Below are 22,239 nucleotides of genomic sequence, written 5' to 3'. Positions count from 1 at the left end.
TGTGTTCTAATGGAAAGTGACGACCGGTTGTCTTCGGCGTTGTTCGACGTTAATAACGGAATAAATTAAAACACTCGGGGATCGGTTTGTGAAATTTTTCAAGAGGTCGAGAGAGGTCGCGCTGCTGGTGTTTGAGCGCGGCGCCTCTTCTAACAACCGGATGTTGTCGCCTTCTGATATCCTCCGGTGCTACGTTCATTGTGGTCCCCAAAATGGCGAACGTTGCTGCAGCTACCGTGGCCGCTGCGGCCGCAGCTGCCGCCGCGAACAGAGACCCAGCGGTGGATAGGTCACTACGATCGGTTTTCGGTGAGTTCAGCTTTAATAGAAGCGGTCAAAGCATGAAACAGTAAAATAAATCAGCTAATGAATGGAGACGTCCTAGCTTACACATATGGCCATGTAGCGGAGGAACAAAACTCGACGCTAATAAGCAAATAGCTTGGTAATTTGAAATGTGAGCTTCTTTTTTGTTTTTATTCAATATTCTGTCATTTTGAATTCTTATTTTAGTTGGAAACATTCCATATGAAGCCACAGAAGAGCAGTTGAAAGACATATTCTCCGAAGTCGGACTTGTTGTCAGCTTCAGGTAAGTAAAGGAGAAACATTACAAGGATAAAAGTGCACATAATTGTGTCCATCCATTGTTTTTGTTTAATACAAGTGCCTCTAAGTAGATAAGGCAGCTGATTTCTGTAAATCAATTAAATTAAAACGTAAATTTGGAATATTGCATACAAAAATGTCATAATACACAATCCTGGAGAACATTGTTGACCTAGCAGGACGTCGGATGCACGAAACGGGCACAGCCGCATCCTTAAGATGGTAGTGAAGCATATGCTAATCAGTATTTACTTTTGGGAGAGATTCAACAGGTGTGGAGTCAAACCTGAACATGGGTTACAACTCCTGCATTCCTTGGATTAAAACTATCCTGAAAAAGAAGCAGATCACTCTGTATATCACATGTGTCAAACTCAAGGCCCAGGGGCCAAATCTGGCCTGTTGTAACTTTCTCCGTGGCCCTCTACACTCCAAATTAGAGTCTAGAGTTTTTTACAAATCCACAAAATCAACAGATTCCCATATTTTTTTCTGATTTTACTCAAAAGTGTTCCAGACACATTTGGTTTAAGTGACTGCTTCCTCAGCTTTACTTGATGTCAAGTTATATCTGTGACAGATACAGTGATTAATAAAAAAGTCACATTTAACATCATACATTAGCTCAAATATCGGAAAATTCCTTACAAATATTTCTAAATTAGCATGAGAAAACCTGTGATTTTGATTGCAGAAAAACCATAAAAACAATCACAAAATCCAGGATGGACTGGTCAGTGTGAAAAGATGTTCAATATTATTTAATTTTAAGAACCACTTATTGAATGCTAAAACAGCTATTTATTGATAATTTAACAATTTAATGGGTTTTATAAGTACAATCTGGCACTACTGGCCCTTTAAGAACATTCAGATATATGTATACCCCTGCTGTATGTAATGAATCTAAATGAGGTTTAGTTTTTTAATTAAATTATTTAAACAAAAAAAAAACTTCTCTATGATGCCCTATTTTATTGATATGTGTCATCCGTTGCTTCTTTTTATGGTGTAGATGCTATTGTATGTTACTGTGAGTGTATGTCCCTTGTTTTTCTCAGGTTAGTGTATGACAGAGAGACAGGAAAGCCAAAGGGATATGGCTTCTGTGAATACCAGGACCAGGAAACGGCCCTCAGCGCCATGAGGAACCTGAACGGGAGAGAGTTCAGTGGTCGGGCTCTCAGAGTCGACAATGCAGCTAGCGAAAAAAATAAAGAAGAGCTCAAAAGTAAGTTATTGCATTAGTTAAAGCAAAGGAGATGTGGTTATAATTTCTGTCTTTGTGTGAAGAAGTCGTTCTTCCTTTTCCGCACAGGTTTGGGGACCGGAGCCCCCATCATCGAGTCTCCTTTTGGAGACAGTGTGTCGCCAGAGGAGGCTCCAGAGTCCATCAGCAGAGCTGTGGCGAGTCTTCCACCTGAGCAGATGTTTGAGTTGATGAAACAGATGAAGGTAAGTTGGTTTGCTGGATCTGTGTGACTGACTGTCAAAAATGTAACAGTTAATACATATAAAACTGAGCTTAAATGTAGCAAGAACTCTACTGATGTAAGTCTGTAATTGTATGAAAGTTTGACTTGGAACCTGCATCTTTGTTTATTTCCTGTTGTGTATTTTGAAGCTTCACTTTTTAACCTGATGTTTTATTTGTCTGATTTGTGAAATTTGATTTTTCTCCCCAGCTGTGTGTACAAAACAGCCCCCAGGAGGCGAGGAACATGCTGCTGCAGAACCCGCAGCTGGCCTACGCTCTGCTGCAGGCGCAGGTCGTGATGCGGATCGTTGACCCGGAGATCGCCTTGGTGAGAATTAGGCCTGTCGATAAGCAATAAATCAATTAATCGCATGATAAATTAAGATGAGCTCAATAATTTCCATTTGCATGATTTGTCATTTTTCTCTTTTCTCTCTTTCTACCAAAAACTGAAAGTCTTCAGTCTGGTGCTTTGGTCTCAGCTAGCCCCCTTTTTTTTCTGAAGGACAATTTTGTTTACATAGACTTCATAATTAAATGTATTTGTTGATTATGTTGTTTTGTTTATTTACTTTGGTTATTTCAAATGTCTCCAGTGTTAAATTAGAATTTAAAGTTTATTGATCTTTGGGGATGTGTTCTTGCATTATTATGGCATTCCAATTATAATGCCTGAAAATGGTCTCAAAACAACAATATTACCATTTATCGCGAAGAAAGACGGATAAATAGCTTGTTCTTCATGGCAACATTTGGAATTAGATTTGGGCATTAAGAATTTAAACGCTTTTCATTTTTGTACAGAAAATGTTGCATCGTCAAACAGCTGTTCAGCCGCTGGTGTCCAGCAGTCAGGGTGGAGGAGCACCGCCTGTCAATCCTCCGGTTCAGCCCAACGTGCAGGTGTCTCAGCCACAGCCTGTGGTAAGATGAACCCCAACCCTCTCTCCAACTCCAGTCCTCATGAGCGACTATCCTGCACCTTTTAAGGGCGCCCCGGCCCAAACACACCTGAATCTAATAAATGGCTCGTTGCCAGAGCTTTGCAGAGCTAAATGAGGAAATCCAGCCGTTTGGTTGAGGTGTGTTAGAAAAAAGATGCTTCCAAAGGTTGCAGGATAGGTTGCTCTCAAGGACTGAAGTTAGAGACTCTGCTCAGATTTCTGGGATTCACATAAAGTAAAAACATACAGCAAGCTTCCACTGTCCTCAGGTGATTAAATAAATCACATATAATCACTATAAACTCTGCAATTGTGTTTAATGAAAGCTGAAAATTAATTAAAAGACTGAAAGCAGGCAAACGCTTTACAGGGTCAGTGAGGACTGGGCATTTATTGTATTATTCATAATTATCATGAAAATGATCTCATAAGATATTATTTTTACAGTTTTTTCCCACCAGTTTGTTCCACAAGAGCATCCATGTATTTAAGCAAATTTGAAAATGTGACTAAATGCAGTTACTATGTGCAGTTTAAGTCTCACTCTGTTGTCCTGAAGAAGCACATTTCAAATGGGAATGTTTATCAAGAGCAGCATCTGTGTGTCTGTTGCTATGATTGCTGCACCATGCATTCACAACCACACAGTTCCCTAAAATAGAAGTAATAAAAAAAATTTAATTGTAATTTTTATTGTTCTCACAGCACTACAACAAAACACAGCAGTAAAATCCTAACTGCACATCGCCCACCATTTTAATCTGAGCTTTGTCTCATTATCAGCCGGTCATGCATGTGAATGGAGCCCCTCAGATGATGCAGCCCACCAACATGGGCGTTGTCCCCAACATGCCTGTACCGGGCCCTGTACCAGGACCCGGACCAATCGGACCTCCAGGTAATCGCTACTCGTTTCTTATTCTACTCACTCGTGGCTTCCCATAGTAAGGATTGCATTGCATTGTGGGATGTGGTTGAGTAAATATGCTAATAAACGAAGGCCATGCATAATTTTTGAAGCATAAAATTCAACTTTCCAGACATAATCTCAAAAGTATTTTCTGTCCTTCTCAGATTAGAATGTTGATAAAACCCAGAAACTTGCTGGTGATGAGATTACATTCTTCCCACTTTCTGCTGCGTTAGAAAACAGAATCTGCTTCCTGTATTTACATTTGGCTCCCCCCGACCCGACACATCTGACCAGCAAACACACCGAACGTTCTGGTTTCTAGTGACTGGTTCTGGTTCGCCTGGAGTTTTCTCTGTTTGAAAAGAAAACTGCAAGAGAACCACAGAAAAAAAGAAAGTTCAGTTAAAAGTTAACAAACTTGACAGCTGATTTAGGCCAAAGTAAACAAACTAGGGATCACCCAAATCACCTTAAGAACGTGCGAGGCTTCCTTTTCAAAACTGACAAGTCTAAAAATGTAACATTTTAGCATCAAAGTGTTGCACAAATGCAGGTCAGTTATCATAAATTCAAAGTATTCAGGCTTTAAAGAAAGTATGTAACATTGTCTACATTAAATCGGTTATTTTCCTGTTTTTGGTCAGTGAGGAGTACCACTGCTAAATACCAAAATAATGCATATTTTACATTGATATTTTTTTATTCTCTCTTCAGATTTGTAAGTTTACATGAATTTCTTATGCTTGGGGTCCTTCATCTGGAAGTTCCTCTGTTGATGTTTGGAGATTTTGCCTCACGTCTGTTTTGAGGAGTCTCTCTGCAGACGAACCTTCAGGTTTCATAAAATTGCACCCAAAGTTAAATCTGAGTTGTGAAGGCCCACATTTTAACATATTTAGATGTAGATGTTGTACATAGAGCAGGTGCTGCACTGAAGTACAGCCACAAGTGTGTCTATTTTTAACTTATCAGAAGCTTAGGAAGTGGTGACATCATCACCATCTGTCTCATTATTCTGCTGTTCATCCAATAAATGTAGTTTGGTTTCTAACTGACCACAAACAGGAAAGGTTATGTCTGATTTCTGAGGCTTCTCTGAGTTTCTGCGACGAGCGTTGAAATCCCTCCTGGGTTATGAAGCTCAGGCGTCACATTTGGAGTTGATTTGAAATGCAGCGTGGATCTGTGCTGAGCGCGGTGACAGCAGCGCCGGACGCCCTGGAAGACGGCAGAAATAAATCATCTGGGGACGTTTTGCATTAAATTATCTGTATACGCAAAGCTAGAGTCATGCTCTTTTAAGTTTCCAAAGCATCGCCATACAAACCTATGAGGAAATGGTTGGGATTAAGACCCAGTTTTGAAGGTTGGATTTGTGAAAAAATTTAAAATAAGTTACAGACTGTAGCCCTCTGAGATGAGCTCCTCAACGTGAATAAACGTTTTTTTTTTTTAGTTTTTTTTTAGAAGCGATAAATGATCCTGCAACCTCAGGAAGGTTAAAACTGATTTGATTGAATTTCCTCAATTTGGAAATTTGTTCCCACACAGAGGCTTTACTGTGGAGGTGACCGATTACTCCTCAGTACTTGGAGTTCAGCCCAAAACGTTACATTTTTTATCTAGAAGACTCAGGGAAGGATTTTTTTCATTTTAAAGAGCCACGGTGCATTTTGTTTCTGGAAAACCGATGCAGGGAACAAACTTCCAGAGAAGTCCTGAAATATGAATCTGTAAACATTTTAAATGCGAATTTAATTCTGCAACGAAAAGTTTCCTTTTTTCTGACGGCACATATTTCTGAATTAGGCTGAAACGATTGGATTAATAACGATGAATCAATTTTTGAAGTAATCGTCAACTAATTTAGTAATTGATTGTTCATCAGCTGGAGTATAGAGACTCTGAAACATGCCATTAGCTGAAAGAAAAACAATATTCAGAGCAGGAATTAAACCAAAACGATACAAAATAAAAACACTTGGATTTAACATAAAAGAAAAATAAAATCTTCATCTGTGAAGATGTTCTACCCAGAACTCTTCTAGTTTTATAATTTTAGCTCAAATTTTGTATGAATAAAAAAATAATCTCTTTTTAGGAAACATTTTTCCGATTAAATTATTGCTTAATTGAAAAAATAAACAACTGTTCAACTCTGCACCGCATTGATGTCAAGTCGAGCAGAAAGGACTGAGATGTCAAGTCGAGCAGAAAGGACTGAGCTTTTCACATTTTGATGTTGGAAGTATTTTTTTAGTTATTGATCTTTTGCTATAAATGATCAAATGTTCACTAAAACAATGCCCTTATTGCATTTTAGGTTTATTTTCTAATGTAAAAAATTTATTTAGTAATTTATTAGCATCTTTTAATATTTTTTCTAATATCTAAAAAGGGTTAAGTTGTTAAATGAAAAATCTGCAGAATGTGTAATTTTTTTTAACTGGTTAATCGAATAATCAATAGAATAATCATTAGTTGCAGCTCCAGTTTGAATATTTTCTAAAGCCGACTTTTGCACCCGTCATGACTCACTACGACCACTAGGTGTCACCAGAGCCTCTGCTAATGTTCTCAGCTGGGTCAGTTTCGTTTCCTTTTTGTTGTGTCGCTAAATGTCAGATATGAAAATTGATTCTTTCTTTTCTGCACGTTTGACACGTTTTCATTTAAAAGTGAAGCCTCGCTGTGTCTTTCTGTGTGCATGCGACGATGTGATTAGCCCCTCATTGCCGCTTCGCTGTCTTGAGTCCTGTGTCTCCTGTTCTTTTCACTTTAATGCTGGCTCAGGAAACCTACAGAATTCCCCCACAGGATCAGCCGGACCCGCCGCTATCGAGCGGCCTCAAGGTATCACTGTCACCCCTCAGCCCCCCTGACAGCTCAGTAGACTCCGCAGGGCAGACGCTGTCCGCATGCAGGGCAATCTGTGGATTCCACTGTTTGATTTCCACTGTTTCTGCTTGCATACCTGCTTCTTCCTAATGCCTTTCGCTGTTTCACTCTGCACCCTGAGAGCGATTATCAGGCCTGTTCATGAGCTGAGAGCGAGACTGCGATGATAACTGGTGCTTAAATGCTGTGTCATGAAGGAGAGGCTGGGTATGAAAAGATACCAGGTCAGAAACTCAAGGGCTTTTGGATCAGTTTCACAATCATCCTCAAATATTTGTCTATAACAGCAATATTATGTCGCGAAAACAAATTTTGCTGGGCGATAAATTGTCCCAGAAGTTATTGTAATAAGTGATAATGTTGTTTTCCAGCAATAAATGATCAGAGATCAATAAACTTTGAATTCTAACGAACATTTAACCCTGGAACTGGAAGGCGTCTTAAATATCCAAAATAAATAAATAAAACACCAGAAACGACAAATAAAATGAATTATGAAGTCTGTTTTCAAAGAAAGGTCTAATTGAGACCAAAACGCCCGACTGAAGACGTTTGTCATCCAGGTTTTGGTAGGAATAGAGAAAAGACAAAAACAATAAATCATGCAAACAGAAATTATTGAGCTCATTCAAATTATCATACGATTAATTGATTTATTGCTTATAAAGGCCTACTTACAATCGGGTCTCAAATGTAAAGTTTCTGTTTGCAGAAAAGATGAATCAGAGAAAACCTACTTGTAGCTAAATTATATGGACACATGGCAAAAACACAAAATCAGAGTATATTTGGTCTAGTGCAAATAGAAATAGAGTTGATTTGTCCTAATTATATTAAATTTCCTTATTGTTTTTAAAATGTACACTGCACAATGAGCTGCTCTGATCGGGTAGAGAAATGTGTGGAAAAGCAGCCGACGTCTAAAGAAAGACGGTCAGGAAGCTTCGATAACTACTGATGTGCAGTTTTCACACTTGCTGTTTCTCTGGGTGATATTTGTGTTTGTCTTTTATGTCTTTTGTTTTTCTTTCTGTAAAATCAGACAAATGTGATTTAGTGAACAAATTGATGAGATTTTCTCGTCATGAAATTCTCTTATGTGTAGGAATCAGAGATTTTTTGGCTCATTTCATTTTTCCACTTCTTGTAAAGATCTGACCTGCTGATGTCAACTGAGCTGATTTCTCTCACCTCTTTCTCGCTCGTTCACTTGATCTCTTGCTCCATTTTTTTCCCCTCACACCTCTCATCTATCTCTCTCTCTCTCACTGTATGTCTATCACTCTCTATCTCTCTGTGTGTCTTTGTCTCTTTTTGTCTCTATCTTTGCCTCTATCTTTCTTTTTCTCTTTCTTGTCTCTCTATTTCTCTCTCTCTCTCTCTCTCTCTCTCTCTCTCTCTCTCTGTCTATCCTCAGGTAACCGTGTGTTAAGGAGGCCATGCAGCTCTGCAGTTAAACATGATTCTATTATTTATAAATAAATGCAGCCCAGCTGTCGGTACCACCTTATATTTGTGCAGTTAGCATTGCTAGCTAAACATTAGCCTGCCTGTACAACTGGACTCTTCTAAAGGATAAAACCGAGCCGCTTTGTTGGAAACTGTTCAGCTTCCTGTTATTTGCTGAAACTGTTTTAAGGAGAGGTTTCTAGAAGCTTCCTGCTCCTTTTTTAGCTTATAAAGCTGCAGCTTCTCCTCTCAGTTACAACTTCCACACTGAAGAGTTTAATCAGCATGACCTGCTCCAGCTTATGCATGATGTTTAATTTAATTTTTTTAATTTCTGCCTCTTTGTCGACAGATCTTGGCCAATCAGTTTCCATGTTTGTGGTTTTTGAGACTCGCTTTGTTGTTTGTCTATAAGAAAAACTTTTCCTTTTGTTGAGCATTTTAATTAAAATTGGATCATTTTGAAAAACCAGAGCAGGGATGTTGCAGAATTAAAGGGCATTACAAATAAATATAATAATAGCTATTATTATTAATGATCAAGTCATAGCGGTGGTTGGCACATAATGTGAACAGAGTTGGGTAGTAACTAGTTACATTTACTTGAGTGACTTTTTTGAAAAAAAAATAATTTTACGAGTGTTTTTATTACGGTTTATTTTTACTTGATTTTTATTATGAAGTATTTCTACTCTTGAGTAAAATTTCTGGATTTTCTACCCACTGAATGAAAAACAAACATATTTTAACCTAAAATGCATCAGACACAGACTCACACCTACAGTTTCTGTTAAAGTTTCATCAGTTTTTTATTCAAAGAAACTGATTTGGAGACATTTTCTGTTGCCTGATTTCGTTATTTTTGTTACTAATTTAAATTATTGTCATTTTGGTTCTTAAAATTCCCAAATTTCCACTGAGCCGTATATTTTGGTCCATTTGATGATGTAATCTTTTAGATATTAAATGACGGATGTTTTGATCAGTTACTCAGTATATGAGTAGACTTTTACCAAACACTTTATTTTTCTTGAGTAATTTCTTGGATGGCTATTTTTTACTTTTTACTTGAGTAAATCTATGTAGTGCTACTCATACTTGAGTACGTTACGTTTACACCGGAGCTCCTTTAGTCTTTTGTTTCCGTCTAAATGCTTCTCTCTTTGAGAGCAACAGTTCCAGACCAAAGCAAAGATCTTTTTCTTTTCCTGCACAGTTAATATTTTCCAGGATCTTGCAGACGTGGTGGAGCATTTAAACATTAATCACTGTGAAAGGGGAAAACTACCGGCTGCTGTCGAACAGAAACACTCAGCCTGATTACATTTTATTTATAGGGCAGCATTCGTTACATTTTTGTGTGTTTGAGTTGGTCAGAGTGAAATCGGTTCAGATGACTCGCTGTGGGACGTTTTGCTTTAGACTGGAGAATCCTGCAGGTTTTTCTGCCCGTCGCTGGTTTAACTTGACCCAAAACGGCTCGGTTCTGACATTAAAGCCAACACCTTTTATAAGTGTCTGTGTGTCTGCCAGGAAATTCAGCCCCCTCAGCGTTGCCAAAGAAAACTCATGAGGTGTTTCTTGGCTTTTGGTTTATGTTTTTGTTGTTGTTGTTGTTGTAGGGCCGGGCGGTATCCCACCCAGAGGCCTGTTGGGCGACGGACCCAATGATCCCAGAGGAGGAACTCTGCTGTCTGTCACCGGAGAGGTCATCGACCCCAAGTAAGAAACATCAGCAGCTGTTAGCAGGATTAACGCCGCAGTACTTTTTGTTCTGTACATCTGGTTCTTCTGAGTCGGTCCAGCTTGTCTGGCTGGTTGAAAGCAAAATGGAGTAGAGACGTGAATCTTTCTGTGTCAAACGATTCGACTTTTAGGGTTCGATTCAGAAACGATTTTCAGATTCTGTTTAAATTATGGCTACGTTCATGACTTTTGTGAATGCAGCCATACTTTTCTTTTTTTTTTTTCTCGTGGTCATTGAGATTTCCAAATATATGCGACTTGTATGTAATCTCCTGTGTGAACCGCAAACGACCTGAAAGCGTCCCACAGGCGCAGCAGTACTGGCCAGAATCGTAATCGGCTTTTTAAAGATCGGAGCACCGATCGCTTGTTAAAGCCATGAATCTGTAAAGCGGTGATCAATCCTAAAACTGTAAACCTGGTTGAACTGTTTGTGTCTAGCCGGGCCTACATGGCCGCTCCGCCGCCCCACCAGGCTCCGCCCGTACATATACCTCAGATGGGAGGCGGGCCACAGATGGGAGGCGGGCCTCAGATGGGAGGCGGACCTCAGATGGGAGGCGGACCACAGATGGGAGGCGGACCACAGATGGGAGGCGGACCACAAATGGGAGGCGGACCACAGATGGGAGGCGGACCTCAGATGGGAGGCGGACCACAAATGGGAGGCGGGCCGCCCGAAATGAGAGGCCCTCCGATGCCTGAGCCGCGGACCATGATGGTGGACCCGCGAGGGCCGCCGATGATGGAGCCGCGGGGACCGCCGATGGAACCCAGAGGTACGAGTCGGAGAAAAACGCGTTGTTGAAGATTAAATTTATCAGATTTATGTTTGTTACAGAGCTAACATCAACTCCAGCTGGCAATGAATTTACAAAACTAAATAAAAACAAATCAGAATTTATAGCTGTAGACTGAGCTACACGTTCCTTAAAAAGTCTTGAAATGTCTTAAATTAATTTTGAAAATAAGTTGACCTCAAACGTGTAATTCACAGGTCTTAAATTTTGTTGTGGCAGGATTATTTAACCTCATATTTTATGTAGTTTTCATTTTTTTCTCGCGGGACTCCACTGCAAGCTTTTTGCTGTGTTCTGCGACTTGAGGCGGCTACAGCTACCGCTAAATAGCTGCTAATATACTGTTTTGTTGCTAAGGGTAAAGCTAGCATATTTGACTTCCATCATGGCTAAGTGTAAATTTATCGCCAGCTGGCTGGACGATGTTCATCTTCATCATTGCCAAGCGATACAATTTGTTTATTATTGATTTTCTTTTGCGTTTCTGTTTCAGGTCTTAAATTTCATTCACACGGCTCTTAAAAAGTCTTAGATTTGAGTTTCAGCATCACATTCTCCTAAGCTTGTTACCTGTTTCCTTCAGGCCGTGACCCAAGGGCGATGGACGCTCGCGGGCCGGTGGCGAGTCAGAGGGTTCCCATGGTCCCCGGGATGCAGGGCCCGGTCCCCCACGCCATGGGTCCAAACGTTCCTCCGTCTGCAAGACCGGTAACTGGGCAAAGCCTTAAATCCGTCTGCTGTTTGGTTGAATGCATCTTTCAGCTGCTGAGACTTTCTGCATGTTTTACCCTCCAACTCTGGGTTGTCCAAAGTGTGGCCTGGGGGCCATTTGCTGTATTGTTAAGTAATATATTGCATACGTTTATTTTTAGCACAATAATAAAAATCACAATTAGTTGTATTATTTTCTTAGTTTTCAAACATTTCTTGCATTTCTGACTTGTCCGTTGTGACCCACGTAACAAAAAGCCTTTGAGTGATTCCCAATTGGTTCGACTCTTTAATATCTTTTTGTTTTTGTAAAATCCCATTTGTTAGTTTCTGACTGAATGTTGTTGTTTCCCATCTAAAGCTGATTACATCACCCACAACAATCCACATTTTACAAACAAATTCTTACTTTCCTCTCGCTCTTTATTTTTTTCCTTAATTAAAACTTTTTCCTGACCTTGCCATCTTGTCGTTGTGTATCAAAGCTCTGTGTTTTGTTTATATGTCAGGCGTTTATTTAAGATTTACCGTGTTATGTTGACACATTAACAGCTAAACCAATGCTGGCCATCGTCACTGAGCATCTGTACCAGCAGCGTCAAACTCAGTTTCATTTTGGACCAGATGAAAAATCGTGATGTTCTTAAAGGGCCGGTTTGCCAGAATGCATCGATAAAACCCACCAAACTGTTAACATGTTAATAAACAGCTGTGACTGGATTTTCTGATTGTTTTTGTGGTTTTTGTAATCAGAAACCGCAAAAAAATCACAGATTTTCTGAAGCCAAATTAGAAATATTTGTAAGAAAATTTTGTATGTGTACTAATGTCTGATGTTAAATGTGTGACATTTTATTACTAGTCGTATTGATCACCGACTATAACTTGGCATCCAGTAAGCCTGAGGCAGCAGTCAATTAAGTCCAACGTTTTTGACCAATTTTGATAAAAATTTGTAATAAAACCAGAAAAATGTGGGGATTTGTTTATTTCATGTGAATTTTGAGGAGTTGTGAAAACATTGAGGAAGTCATAGATGTAATTTGGAGTCTAGAGGGCCACATAAAAAGCTGCGGCGGGCCAGATTCGGCCCCCGGGCCTCGAGTTTGATGCACGTGATCTATAAGGTGAAGGAAAATGCAGAAGAAGTGAGTGAACCAAGCTGAGGCTGTGTTGTCCTGCAGGGTCCGGGTATTTCTGGCGTCCCGCCCTCAGGAGGAGGCTTCAGTCCCGGCCAGAGTCAGGTCTCCACTCAGGATCAGGAGAAGGTGGGTCCATCAACGTCGCCACCGTTGATGTTTCCTGCCAGCGCCGCTTAACGCCGCCCCGTCTCTTCCAGGCCGCCCTCATCATGCAGGTCCTGCAGCTGACCCCGGAGCAGATCGCCATGCTGCCGCCGGAGCAGCGGCAGAGCATCCTCATCCTCAAGGAGCAGATTCAGAAAACCGCCTCCGGCGCTCCGTGATTCTCCAAGGCGGAGTTCCTCCGCAGCTTCCCGCCTGGAGCAGGAAGGAGTTTTCTGATTTCAACAATGTTTTCACTCGTTCCTGCTGCAGGAGCTGCCGTCTCCTCCTGAAACCGGCCGCTCTGCAAAAACACAAAATATTACCAAGTATTTATTTCTAGCTGCTAGTGAAAATGTCTTGAAATAAAGAATATTTCACATTTTTCCCATAAGTAAATGATCTGCCAGTAAACTCACTACTTTTTGATTAATATTAAGGAATTATTTGGTAAAACGTTACTTGTCAGTTTGATCTTATTTCAAGAATGCTCTAGAAACTAGATAACGGTAGTTGGTAATATTTTGTGTTTTTGCAGTGTAGATCATAGCTTTGTTTCCTCTTTTTGTATGAAGAGTAGCTTTGATCCGAATGACTTCAGAAGATGGACACTTTTTTTTTCCTTTAAACCAAACTGTTGTAAAATCTCAAAACTGTTTTGTCAATAAAACTAAAGAAGTCACAAAATGCCTCCCTATTTTTAATCCAAAATACTTTAAACAAAGAATAAACTCTTGCAGGAAGACATACCACTCTCTGCCACAGCTTTAATTTGCTACCTGGTTCCTTGTTTACCTGCTTTTGTTTCTAGTCAGGAAGAAAGAAGCCATTCAGGAAACGCTGGAAAGCTTTTATTATTTTTCTGTTCCAGTAAACCATTTTCCTCAACCAGTAAGAGGCGACAACAAGGATGTACATCGTGTATACAGATATGTAAACTTTATGTTCATATTTACAGCTTTAAAAAGGCTAAATGTACAAAAGCTTCAGCAGTCAGTAGAAAATGTAATTTTAAAAAAGGAAAAGCTGCAAAGTTTTAAACATTTCTACATTTGTGTTTGGATTTGAATAGTTCAACACTAAATCAGCACATTATTATCCCAAATTAGCACAACCAGCTGCGTTTTTAAATATACAGATCAAGTTTGTTTAGCTTCACACTTTGTGGTAACAATAAAACTTTTACTGGAAATGACTTCATGATTCAAGATGACAAACCCTGAGCTTAATGCCCAAGCAGCTCCTTTCTTTCCAGTGAATTTAAAAGTCAAACCCACCCGGCCGGTTCTGCAGCCAGCTGTGAGTCTTTACAGTCACTAGCGATCTGTGAGTTTCCTCCCCAACCAGAACCAGCCCTCAGTCACAGCTGCTCAACAACAGTCGTTTTGTTCTTGGCTCAGAAGTTCTCCTTGTTGAAGTAAAATTTGGTTTTGCGAGGATCCACGTCCGAGTATTTCCCGCATTTCTTCTCCAGAACTTTCCCGAGCGCCTCGGGTCCGCACAGGAACGTTCCCACCACGGACCTGCAGACGACCAAAACAAAACCAAAACTATAAACGTCTGCAAATCTGTTAATTTCAGTCATAAATGGCTTCAGCAACCAATGAAATTCACCTGCGGAACAAGTTCAGGTCATAATTTCATGGCTCATCTTGACATGAGAAAAACCGATCACATTTTATTCTGTAGGTCCCCTAAATTACTTAGTAGTGTTATTTTTAATACTCAAAAGTAATTTATTCCTTGTTATTTTTGGAGTGGAAGTCCAATGTTAAACTTATTTAGTATGACAACGCATTTAAAAAGAGTAAATTTCTGCCAAAAAAAATCAGAAATTTTCCTGATAAAACAAGAAAATTTAACTGCAGAATTTGGCAGGAAAAGCAGATTTCCTTGGATTAATTTCAGAAATTCTCTAGAAAGAGTTTGAAAATCTTTGATTTCCAAAAGTTGAGAATTTGCAAGAAAAAACTAAAATCTTAAGATTAATCTCAGAAATTTTCTAGAAAAATCCATAAGATTCCTGAGTGCCACAAGTCAAAAAATAAATGAGAGAAAAATCTGAAATTTCAAGAGTAATCTTGGAAATTTTCTATAAAAAACTTGAAACAGGCATTTTATGATTAAATTTTCTCCAAAAAAACAAGCAGATTTTTGAATTTTGAAACTCAAATGTTCTTATTTTTTAGAGAAAATTCCCGATATTTAATCTTAAAAAGTTAGTTGGTTTCAGAGCTAATTTTTAATCTTTCAAGCGCAGAAATTTTTCAAGTTTTTCTAGAGCATTTCTGGGATAAATCTCAGCATTTCTGAATTTTTTGGCAGAAATTCATCCCTGTTTTCCTCATCTAAAACAGCCCTAATGCGCTCAGCAATAAGAAAATTTTGTTTTTCCAAAAAGAGGACATGAAATAAAACGCCTGCCTTACGTTGGGTTCTCTTTGCGGACTTGTTCGAACTCCTTGTCCCAGTTGGGTCGGCCGTAGTGAGTTTTCTGCTTGAGCCCAGTGACCACATCCGTTTCCCGATCCATGTTCACCATGACGTAATTCACCTGATGGCAGTAAAAGGAAAAAGGTTTACGGCGACGTTCATGAGGAAATCATGATGGGTAATCTGGACTTTGGACTCGTACATGGCTCTGGTCCCATCCGGTCAGAAACAGCTTGTAGGTGAGGAAATCCCCCATGCCTCTCTCCTCCATCTCCTTCTCCTGCGCCTTCAGGAGGTCGGCGAACCACTCGAAGGCGTGGGTTTCCCGGCACAACCAGTAGAAATAGATCTGAGACCAGTAAATACAACAAGGTGTGTCAGAACAATGGCACCGCTCCCACTTACACAGGAGTATAATTATTAATATGTTGTTAAAGCTTGTGCCTGGATAAATTGGTAAAAAAAAAACATTAACAAATTGTTAAAATGAAGAAATATCTGTTTTTAATTTGTCTCTAAAGCTGCATTATGTCACTTTTATTAAAAATGATTTTTTTTTTACATATTTGTTAAAACTGTCACCATGTTGTGAGACAGATGATGTAAAAAAAAAAATCAATCTCCTCCACCTACTCCCTGATCTACTACTGCCATCTTAAGAAATGCCAAAAACAACCAATCAGAGCCAGGAGAAGCGCTGTTAATCAACTTCATGAACACGATGCTAAATGAGTTACTGGTGGAGAAACGACTTACTGTTACAGGAAAACCGTTTATTCGCTATTATTGGCGGCTATGCTAACTAGCCTTAGCATTCAAAACAGACTCTGTGGGTCAAAGCGCTGATTGACAGCGCTAAGACCCGCCTCCTGGCTCTGATTGGTTGTTTCTGGGAGAAGGCAGAGAGCTCGACTTATTCACAGTTTATCAGTTTTATTCCATACTATCACAACATGGTGGCAGCAGCTTTAAATTAAATAATGTATTTTTATTTTTTTGCAACCAAAATCACAGATTTTGTGGAGCTACTTTAGAGATATTAGCAAGAAATGTTTGTGCTTAAAACAGACAGTAAGTGTGATTTTGCTTTGTTACTCCCCATATCGATTACAGATCATAATAAAAGTAGGAAATACTGCCACCTGCAGGTGGAAGTTAGCGTCACGTAAACTTGATGTTTTTGACCATTATTATGCATTAGCATGAAGCAGTGTGAGGATCTTTTGATTTTGCGAGAATTTTTCCAAAAAACTAGACTGACTGATTAATATGATTTGATTTGATTGATAAAATAATATGTAAGCTCAGAGCTTTTATCTTGAAGGGCCACATAGAAGGCTGTGGCGGGCCAGATTTGGCCCCCGGGCCTTGAGTTTGTCACCGTGACAAAACGTGAGCAGGCTCACCTTTCTGGTTTTCAGATTGGGGTCGTTGTCTTTGAACTTGTACCAGATGGACTTGAGGATGGAGGCGAAGGGAGTGACGCCGATGCCGGCGCCGACCAGCATGCTGACCTCGTAGTCGAAGACGTCCTCACTGGCCGTCCCGAAAGGCCCGTCCACGCCCATCCTGAAGACGGACAGCAGGTCAGTTGAGGACAAACAGACGTCACAACTTACAGTGAGTTTGTGTTGGATTTCAGGAGAAACAAAAACACAAAGCAGAGAAGGAGAAATGTTGCATATTCAGCCCTCTTTACTCTGATGCGTCGAAATGAAAGCAGGAGCAATTATTTGTTCAGACTTCAATCTCAGTAGTTGAACATTAACAACAGGCAGGTCAGAAAGTCCTGTTTATTCTTGTATTATTATGACTTTTTTCCAGTAATACGATTTTCCTCTTAATCTGACATTCTTATTTTGACTTTATTCTTGTACAATTTTATTAGCGTTATAAAACTTTAAGGTCGGATTATTCTCAATATACTGTGACGTTTTTATTATTTGGACTTTATTGTCGTAATTAAAAAAGACTTGCTGTAATACTCCGTCATACCGTTATGTTTCCTAAAAGCTGCTAAGAGTTATAGTATTATTGTAACTTTATTCTCCTAATATTACGACTTTATTCTGAAATTATGATTGTTGTGTTTTTACAACTTTATTGCCGTCTTGTAAAATGACTTCTTGTAATATTATGAGTTATTTTAACTTTATCTTCAAAAATGTTGACTTTATTGTTGTATGACTATTGTCGTGTTATTACAACATTATTATTACTTTTGACTTTAGTCACGTAATATTCTAACTTTATCCTCATAATTATATAAAACTGATTAGTTTTACCCTAATATTCTGCCGTACTTTTATGTTTCGTAAAAGCCTCTAAAAGTGTAAAAAACAAAAGGAAAAAAAAAGTACATATTTATTTTATTTTTCTAATTTGATTTTAGGTAACATGTTTACTGACACTTTAGGCAGTTAAGAGGGAAACTAATAAATGTTTGGTGTGAAAATAAAATCAAACATGCCTCATATCGGATTGGAGTAAAAATCCCATCATTATTCACTTTCAATGTTTCTGCAGCTTAAACTATTAACAACCAAAACCAAATAAATAATTTCCCTCTAAATTCAACCTGTTAGATATTTGCTGGAAAACCTGACTGTTGTTCGTAATGCGAACACCTACTTGGGCCCCTGCGCTCCCTCCGGCAGCTTCTCCATGATGTCGATGAGTCTGTCCGTCCAGTCGCCGGCCGAGCGGATGTGGACGCTGAAGAAGTCCTCCTCGGGGGCAGAGGTCATGGTGAACGGGTGCCACTCCAGCTGCGAGATGGACGGGCAGTTGAGGAAGACGTACTGGCCCACGTCCATTTTGAAGCCCTTCTTCACCAGCTGCAGCTCCAGCACTTTGGACGGCCGCATCACAATCTGCAAAAAAAAAACCCTCTCAGTCAGAGTCGGCCCAAGGAATATGGGAGTTAAGCAGCTGCTTAGGGCCTCCACACCAGCAGGGGGGCCCAAGAGCAGCACCACGCTAAGCTAGTGTGATAAAATATATTTAAAATAACATTGAATAATCCAAACTACAATGCTATTACACATCGATTAACTATTTCCGTTTTATTTTTATAGTTGTTACACAAATAATACACTGCAAAAACTCAAAATCTTACCAAGAATATTTGCCTAGTTTGTAGTGCAAATATTTTAGTACACATGAAATAAGACAAGAAAATTTACAAGTAACTTTTCAGCAAGAAACGTGAGCTTATTTTAAGCCAATAATTCATTAACATTGATTTAAAATAGCGCCAGCTCTATGGCAGATTATCTCACTTAAAGCAAAATATTTTCCTCATGTTATTTGTAAAATTATCTGTCAATAGAACAAGTACTTTTTAATCAATATTATGTAAGTCAGTTTAATCTTACTTCAAACGTACTGAGATATTTTCAATAGAAACTAGACAAAAATACTTTTGTGTTTTTGCAGTGTTGGTTAATAAGTTCCTGCTGTTGACTGTGGCCACTGTTGGGGAAAGATAAGATATTAATTTGTCGCCTTGTTTACTGTAAATCTAGTGTTTAATTATACTTTCAAATAGTTAAAATCATAAACATACTTAAATACCATTCTGCATTTCAAAATCCCCCCCCCAATTTTTTTTTTTTTTTTACTCCTGGAAGGTCAAAATCAATTGCAACAATAACACTGGTGTGATGTAAGCTAATTACAAATTATGCTAATAAATGTAGGAAAGATGAAGCATCTGGTGGTGACATGTTGGTTGGGAGTGGCCCCAAATGAAAATCTGCTCAGGGCCCCAAAAAGGCTTTGGTCGGCCCTGCTCTCACATCAGTCAGCAGCAAGAAAACACATAAAAATAATAATAAAACTGATGTTTTACCTTTCTGTACTGGACATTCTGCATGTAGCGAACAAAGCGCAGCAAACGCTCGAATAGATAAATAACCATTGGGCCGATCACGTACCGCCAGGTCTACAGAGAAAAAGGAAGAAACTATGACGTTCTTCATACTGGGAGGAGAATCAGACGGAGGAACTGAAGAGAGAAAACACAAACCTGAGCCGGCCCTCCTTCAAACTGAGGGATGGGACACTCAGGAATCTTCCCCCAATCCTCTGTGCGGTTGTGACAAAACAAGGGGTCGTGTTCTTCATACGACTCTTCATCCTGCCTCCTGACGATGTACCTGAAGATGAGACAGGCGGGTAAATGACGAGACAAACAACAACGCTGCAGGAGAAGGAGAACGTCAGAGCTAACAAATTCTCTCGTACCCGATTCCATGAATGACGAGACCGGCGAAGAAGATGATGAAGAGGTGGTGTGTGTACCAGAAGACCTCGAAGTAGTTGCGCCTGATGACCTCCATGGAGGACGTGATGATGAGGATGAGCGCCAGAGTGATGATGACGCCGGTGAGGCCGGCGATGGACGTGAAGACGAAGTAGGTGGGGATTTGCTGCGGATCCTGAGGCAGAGCGAGAAAACAAGAGGAAACATCTTTAATCCTATTTGAGAATATTTCACCAACCTGATGCTTTTTGCTGAATTGAAAGCAAAACTACAGTTTATTATGTATGACAGCATATTAGGGTTAAGAAAGTAATGGAGTACATTTTTGTCACAAAACTCAGAAATTTCTATAAAAGAAACAAGGACATTACTAAAAAAAATATAGAAACATCTGAGTTTGGAAAGCTGACAATTTTCTAGAAGAAATTCAGAAATTTTGAGATTAATCTCAGAAATTAAAAAAAAAGAAAAGAAAAAAGTTTCTGATTTTAAACATTTTGTAGAAGGAACTTTGAAATTTTGAGATTAATCTCAGAAATGTTTGAAAAAAAGAAGAATGGAAATTTCTAAGTTTCAGATTTTTAACCTTTGAAACTCAGCAATGTTCATGTCATTTCAAGAAAATTTCTGAGATCTATTTCAAAATTTCTGAAATTTTGGAGCAAATTTTCAAACTCAGAAATGTAGATGTTTTTTTCTAGAAAATGTCTGAGATATGAAAAAACAAAGACATTCTCCTTTGTGATGGCAGAATCTGGTCTATTTGCTGTGGTCCATAATCAAAAACATTATTTAATTTGTTTCATTTAAGTTGGCGTTTCCTGTGGGAAAAGTGATTTTTCTTTGATCCTGACCGCCACATTGAATGCATAATTAATTTAATTTATGGGGAAATGTGGCAGAATATTATTTATTTGCATCGGAAACGTAAACATGGCGGGCTTCGGTGCAGGACTTACGATGTCGTTTTTGCGGATCGGGTTCAGGTAGGTGGTTCTGTGGTCTGAATCGTCTGTGTCTTCCTCCAGGTTGGACAGAGCGGTGCTGAGGTTGTCGTAAACTCCCTGTCTGCTGTTGTTCAGCCACTCCACGTTCAACAAGTGGGCGACCATGTGAACGGCTGCGAGAGCAAACAGGAGAGAGGTCACCGCTTTGTTTCTGGCTCTGGTTCTGCTGTCTCCAGAACCGCCTGCACTCAGGAAGGATCCTAACGCCGACAAACTGCAGGTTTAACATGTTTGAATCAACAAAAACCCAGAGGTATTTAAAATATCCTGTCCTTTTGACAAGGGCCAACAAATCACTACAGGATTTTAAGCCTTTTTTATCTGTAATATTGTAAAATTGTAAATGAATTATCCAGAAATGAAGACATTATTACTGGTCCAAGGATTTTACATTGTCATTAGGCTATCTGTGTTTTCTTTAACTTTATTTTAACTGTATTCTTTCCTCTTTTGTCTGAAATCCGAAAATAGAAAAACAAGCAACTTTGTATAGCAACTTCAATTTTGAAGCATCAAGTTTAGGTTCAAAATTTAGTTAGCATAAAGCTAATCTCTGAACAAAACTGACAATTATCAGGAAACATGTTTTAAAAACAACCACAAAGAACCATTGTTTCCACTTCTATTTCCTCATATGCTTACAAGGGAAAATAAGACAGATAAGCATCTCGTTGCATAATTGCTCCAACATAAACACATTAAGGAATTGTATTGTTAGAGCAGATTTTAAATGTCAAACTAATTGTCAAAGAGCTAAATAAATGTAATAATCCTGTCAAAGTTGTGGGATTGGTTTAGAAATGGGTGCATGAGTTCACCTGTCATCAAGGCGATCATGTAAGCCACCAGCTTGTGGAAAGTCAAGTTTTTGTCCAGTTGTTTCCTCATTGTTCTGCTGCAGCGCTGAAAGAGTTACATGGACGGAAGCCAGGGTTAGAAACATCTAAGGTCATAACTCTCCACAAAACCACAAAGTTGCTCAACATCGGCCTCTTAATGCCACTGTAAGGAGTGGTTTTACAGTTTATTGTCCCATTTAAACCTTATCAATAGTCCCTTTGTTAGTACTATGCGTGGAGCTGTGTTGAAGTGGCCTACTTTGTCTACTTAATGTGGAGAAGCCATATCTCGGAGAGCTCTTCGTGAACAATGTTGCTAATAATATCCGACGTTTGGACCATTTTCTCTCGTCATTTATCGATTCATCTGCATTTAATGTTTACGGGTCGTTAACACGCATCTCATTAACTATTGTGGCTAATTTGGTAGAATAACTAATTTCATCACGTTGTGTTAGACGTACGCTAACTGACGACTTGCTAGCTAAAACAGCCAGATAAATGCGGGTAACCATGGTAACCAGTGAGCGTTTAACGGCCGCCCGGCTCTTCTGCAGTTGAGTTGCGCGCGAGTCCGCTGTTTCCATAATCCCTTCATAGAAAAGCGCCCCACTCAGGCGCGGAGCTATAGGGAGGACTGGGGGGGGCGGCTGCTCCTCCTTTAAACACAACCTGAAGCGTTACAGGGACCCGGTGATTCGTTAAGGGCCCGGTAAGTGGCCCGCAACCCCCGGCCCGACGCTGACTTGTTCCGCTAGTGGCCCCACTCAGTGGCGCAAAAAGTGGGTATGCAGGGTATGCAACGCATAGGGGCGCAGCACCAGAGGGGGCGCCAAAACCCCGTCTGGAGGGGGCGGCGCGCC

General features: G+C 39.6%; 2 protein-coding genes across 4 annotated transcripts in view; one reads left to right on the top strand and one right to left on the bottom strand.

Moving 5' to 3' along the window:
- Positions 1–63: 63 nt before the first annotated feature.
- On the top strand, positions 64–13,517 carry cstf2 (cleavage stimulation factor, 3' pre-RNA, subunit 2). 2 transcript variants are annotated; one of them, XM_008420665.2, is made up of 13 exons: positions 64–309; positions 514–592; positions 1,671–1,840; positions 1,928–2,064; positions 2,295–2,414; positions 2,891–3,010; positions 3,814–3,928; positions 6,737–6,796; positions 9,913–10,012; positions 10,478–10,815; positions 11,420–11,544; positions 12,732–12,815; positions 12,887–13,517. In XM_008420665.2, exons 1-13 carry the CDS (start codon positions 213–215, stop codon positions 13,010–13,012), a joined length of 1,671 nt encoding a protein of 556 aa, XP_008418887.1. In that variant the 5' UTR covers positions 64–212; the 3' UTR covers positions 13,013–13,517. The 2 variants fall into 2 exon arrangements, with proteins under 2 accessions (XP_008418887.1, XP_008418888.1); XM_008420666.2 differs by lacking the exon at positions 6,737–6,796 and having other exon boundaries at positions 68–309.
- A 142-nt stretch (positions 13,518–13,659) lies between these two features.
- nox1 (NADPH oxidase 1) overlaps positions 13,660–22,239 on the bottom strand; it is a 10,975-nt gene continuing 2,395 nt past the window's right edge. Inside the window, exons 1-11 of one of the 2 annotated variants that reach the window (XM_008420669.2) lie at positions 21,636–22,079; positions 21,356–21,440; positions 20,490–20,650; positions 19,512–19,705; positions 19,294–19,423; positions 19,117–19,209; positions 17,895–18,136; positions 16,670–16,832; positions 15,466–15,612; positions 15,260–15,384; positions 13,660–14,353 (exon numbers count right to left, since the gene is read on the bottom strand). In XM_008420669.2, coding sequence (XP_008418891.1) covers positions 14,227–14,353; positions 15,260–15,384; positions 15,466–15,612; positions 16,670–16,832; positions 17,895–18,136; positions 19,117–19,209; positions 19,294–19,423; positions 19,512–19,705; positions 20,490–20,650; positions 21,356–21,425 — 1,452 coding nt within the window. In that variant the 5' untranslated portion in view covers positions 21,426–21,440; positions 21,636–22,079 and the 3' untranslated portion in view covers positions 13,660–14,226. Of the gene's footprint in view, positions 14,354–15,259; positions 15,385–15,465; positions 15,613–16,669; positions 16,833–17,894; positions 18,137–19,116; positions 19,210–19,293; positions 19,424–19,511; positions 19,706–20,489; positions 20,651–21,355; positions 21,441–21,635; positions 22,080–22,239 lie in introns of those variants that run through there. The other variant, XM_008420668.2, reaches the window with a different exon arrangement.

The sequence above is a fragment of the Poecilia reticulata genome, linkage group LG10 (genome assembly GCF_000633615.1).
Source record: "Poecilia reticulata strain Guanapo linkage group LG10, Guppy_female_1.0+MT, whole genome shotgun sequence".
Lineage (NCBI taxonomy): Eukaryota > Metazoa > Chordata > Actinopteri > Cyprinodontiformes > Poeciliidae > Poecilia > Poecilia reticulata.
The sequence above is the reverse complement of the archived record's forward strand: the minus strand, read 5'-3'. Positions and strand labels throughout refer to the sequence as shown.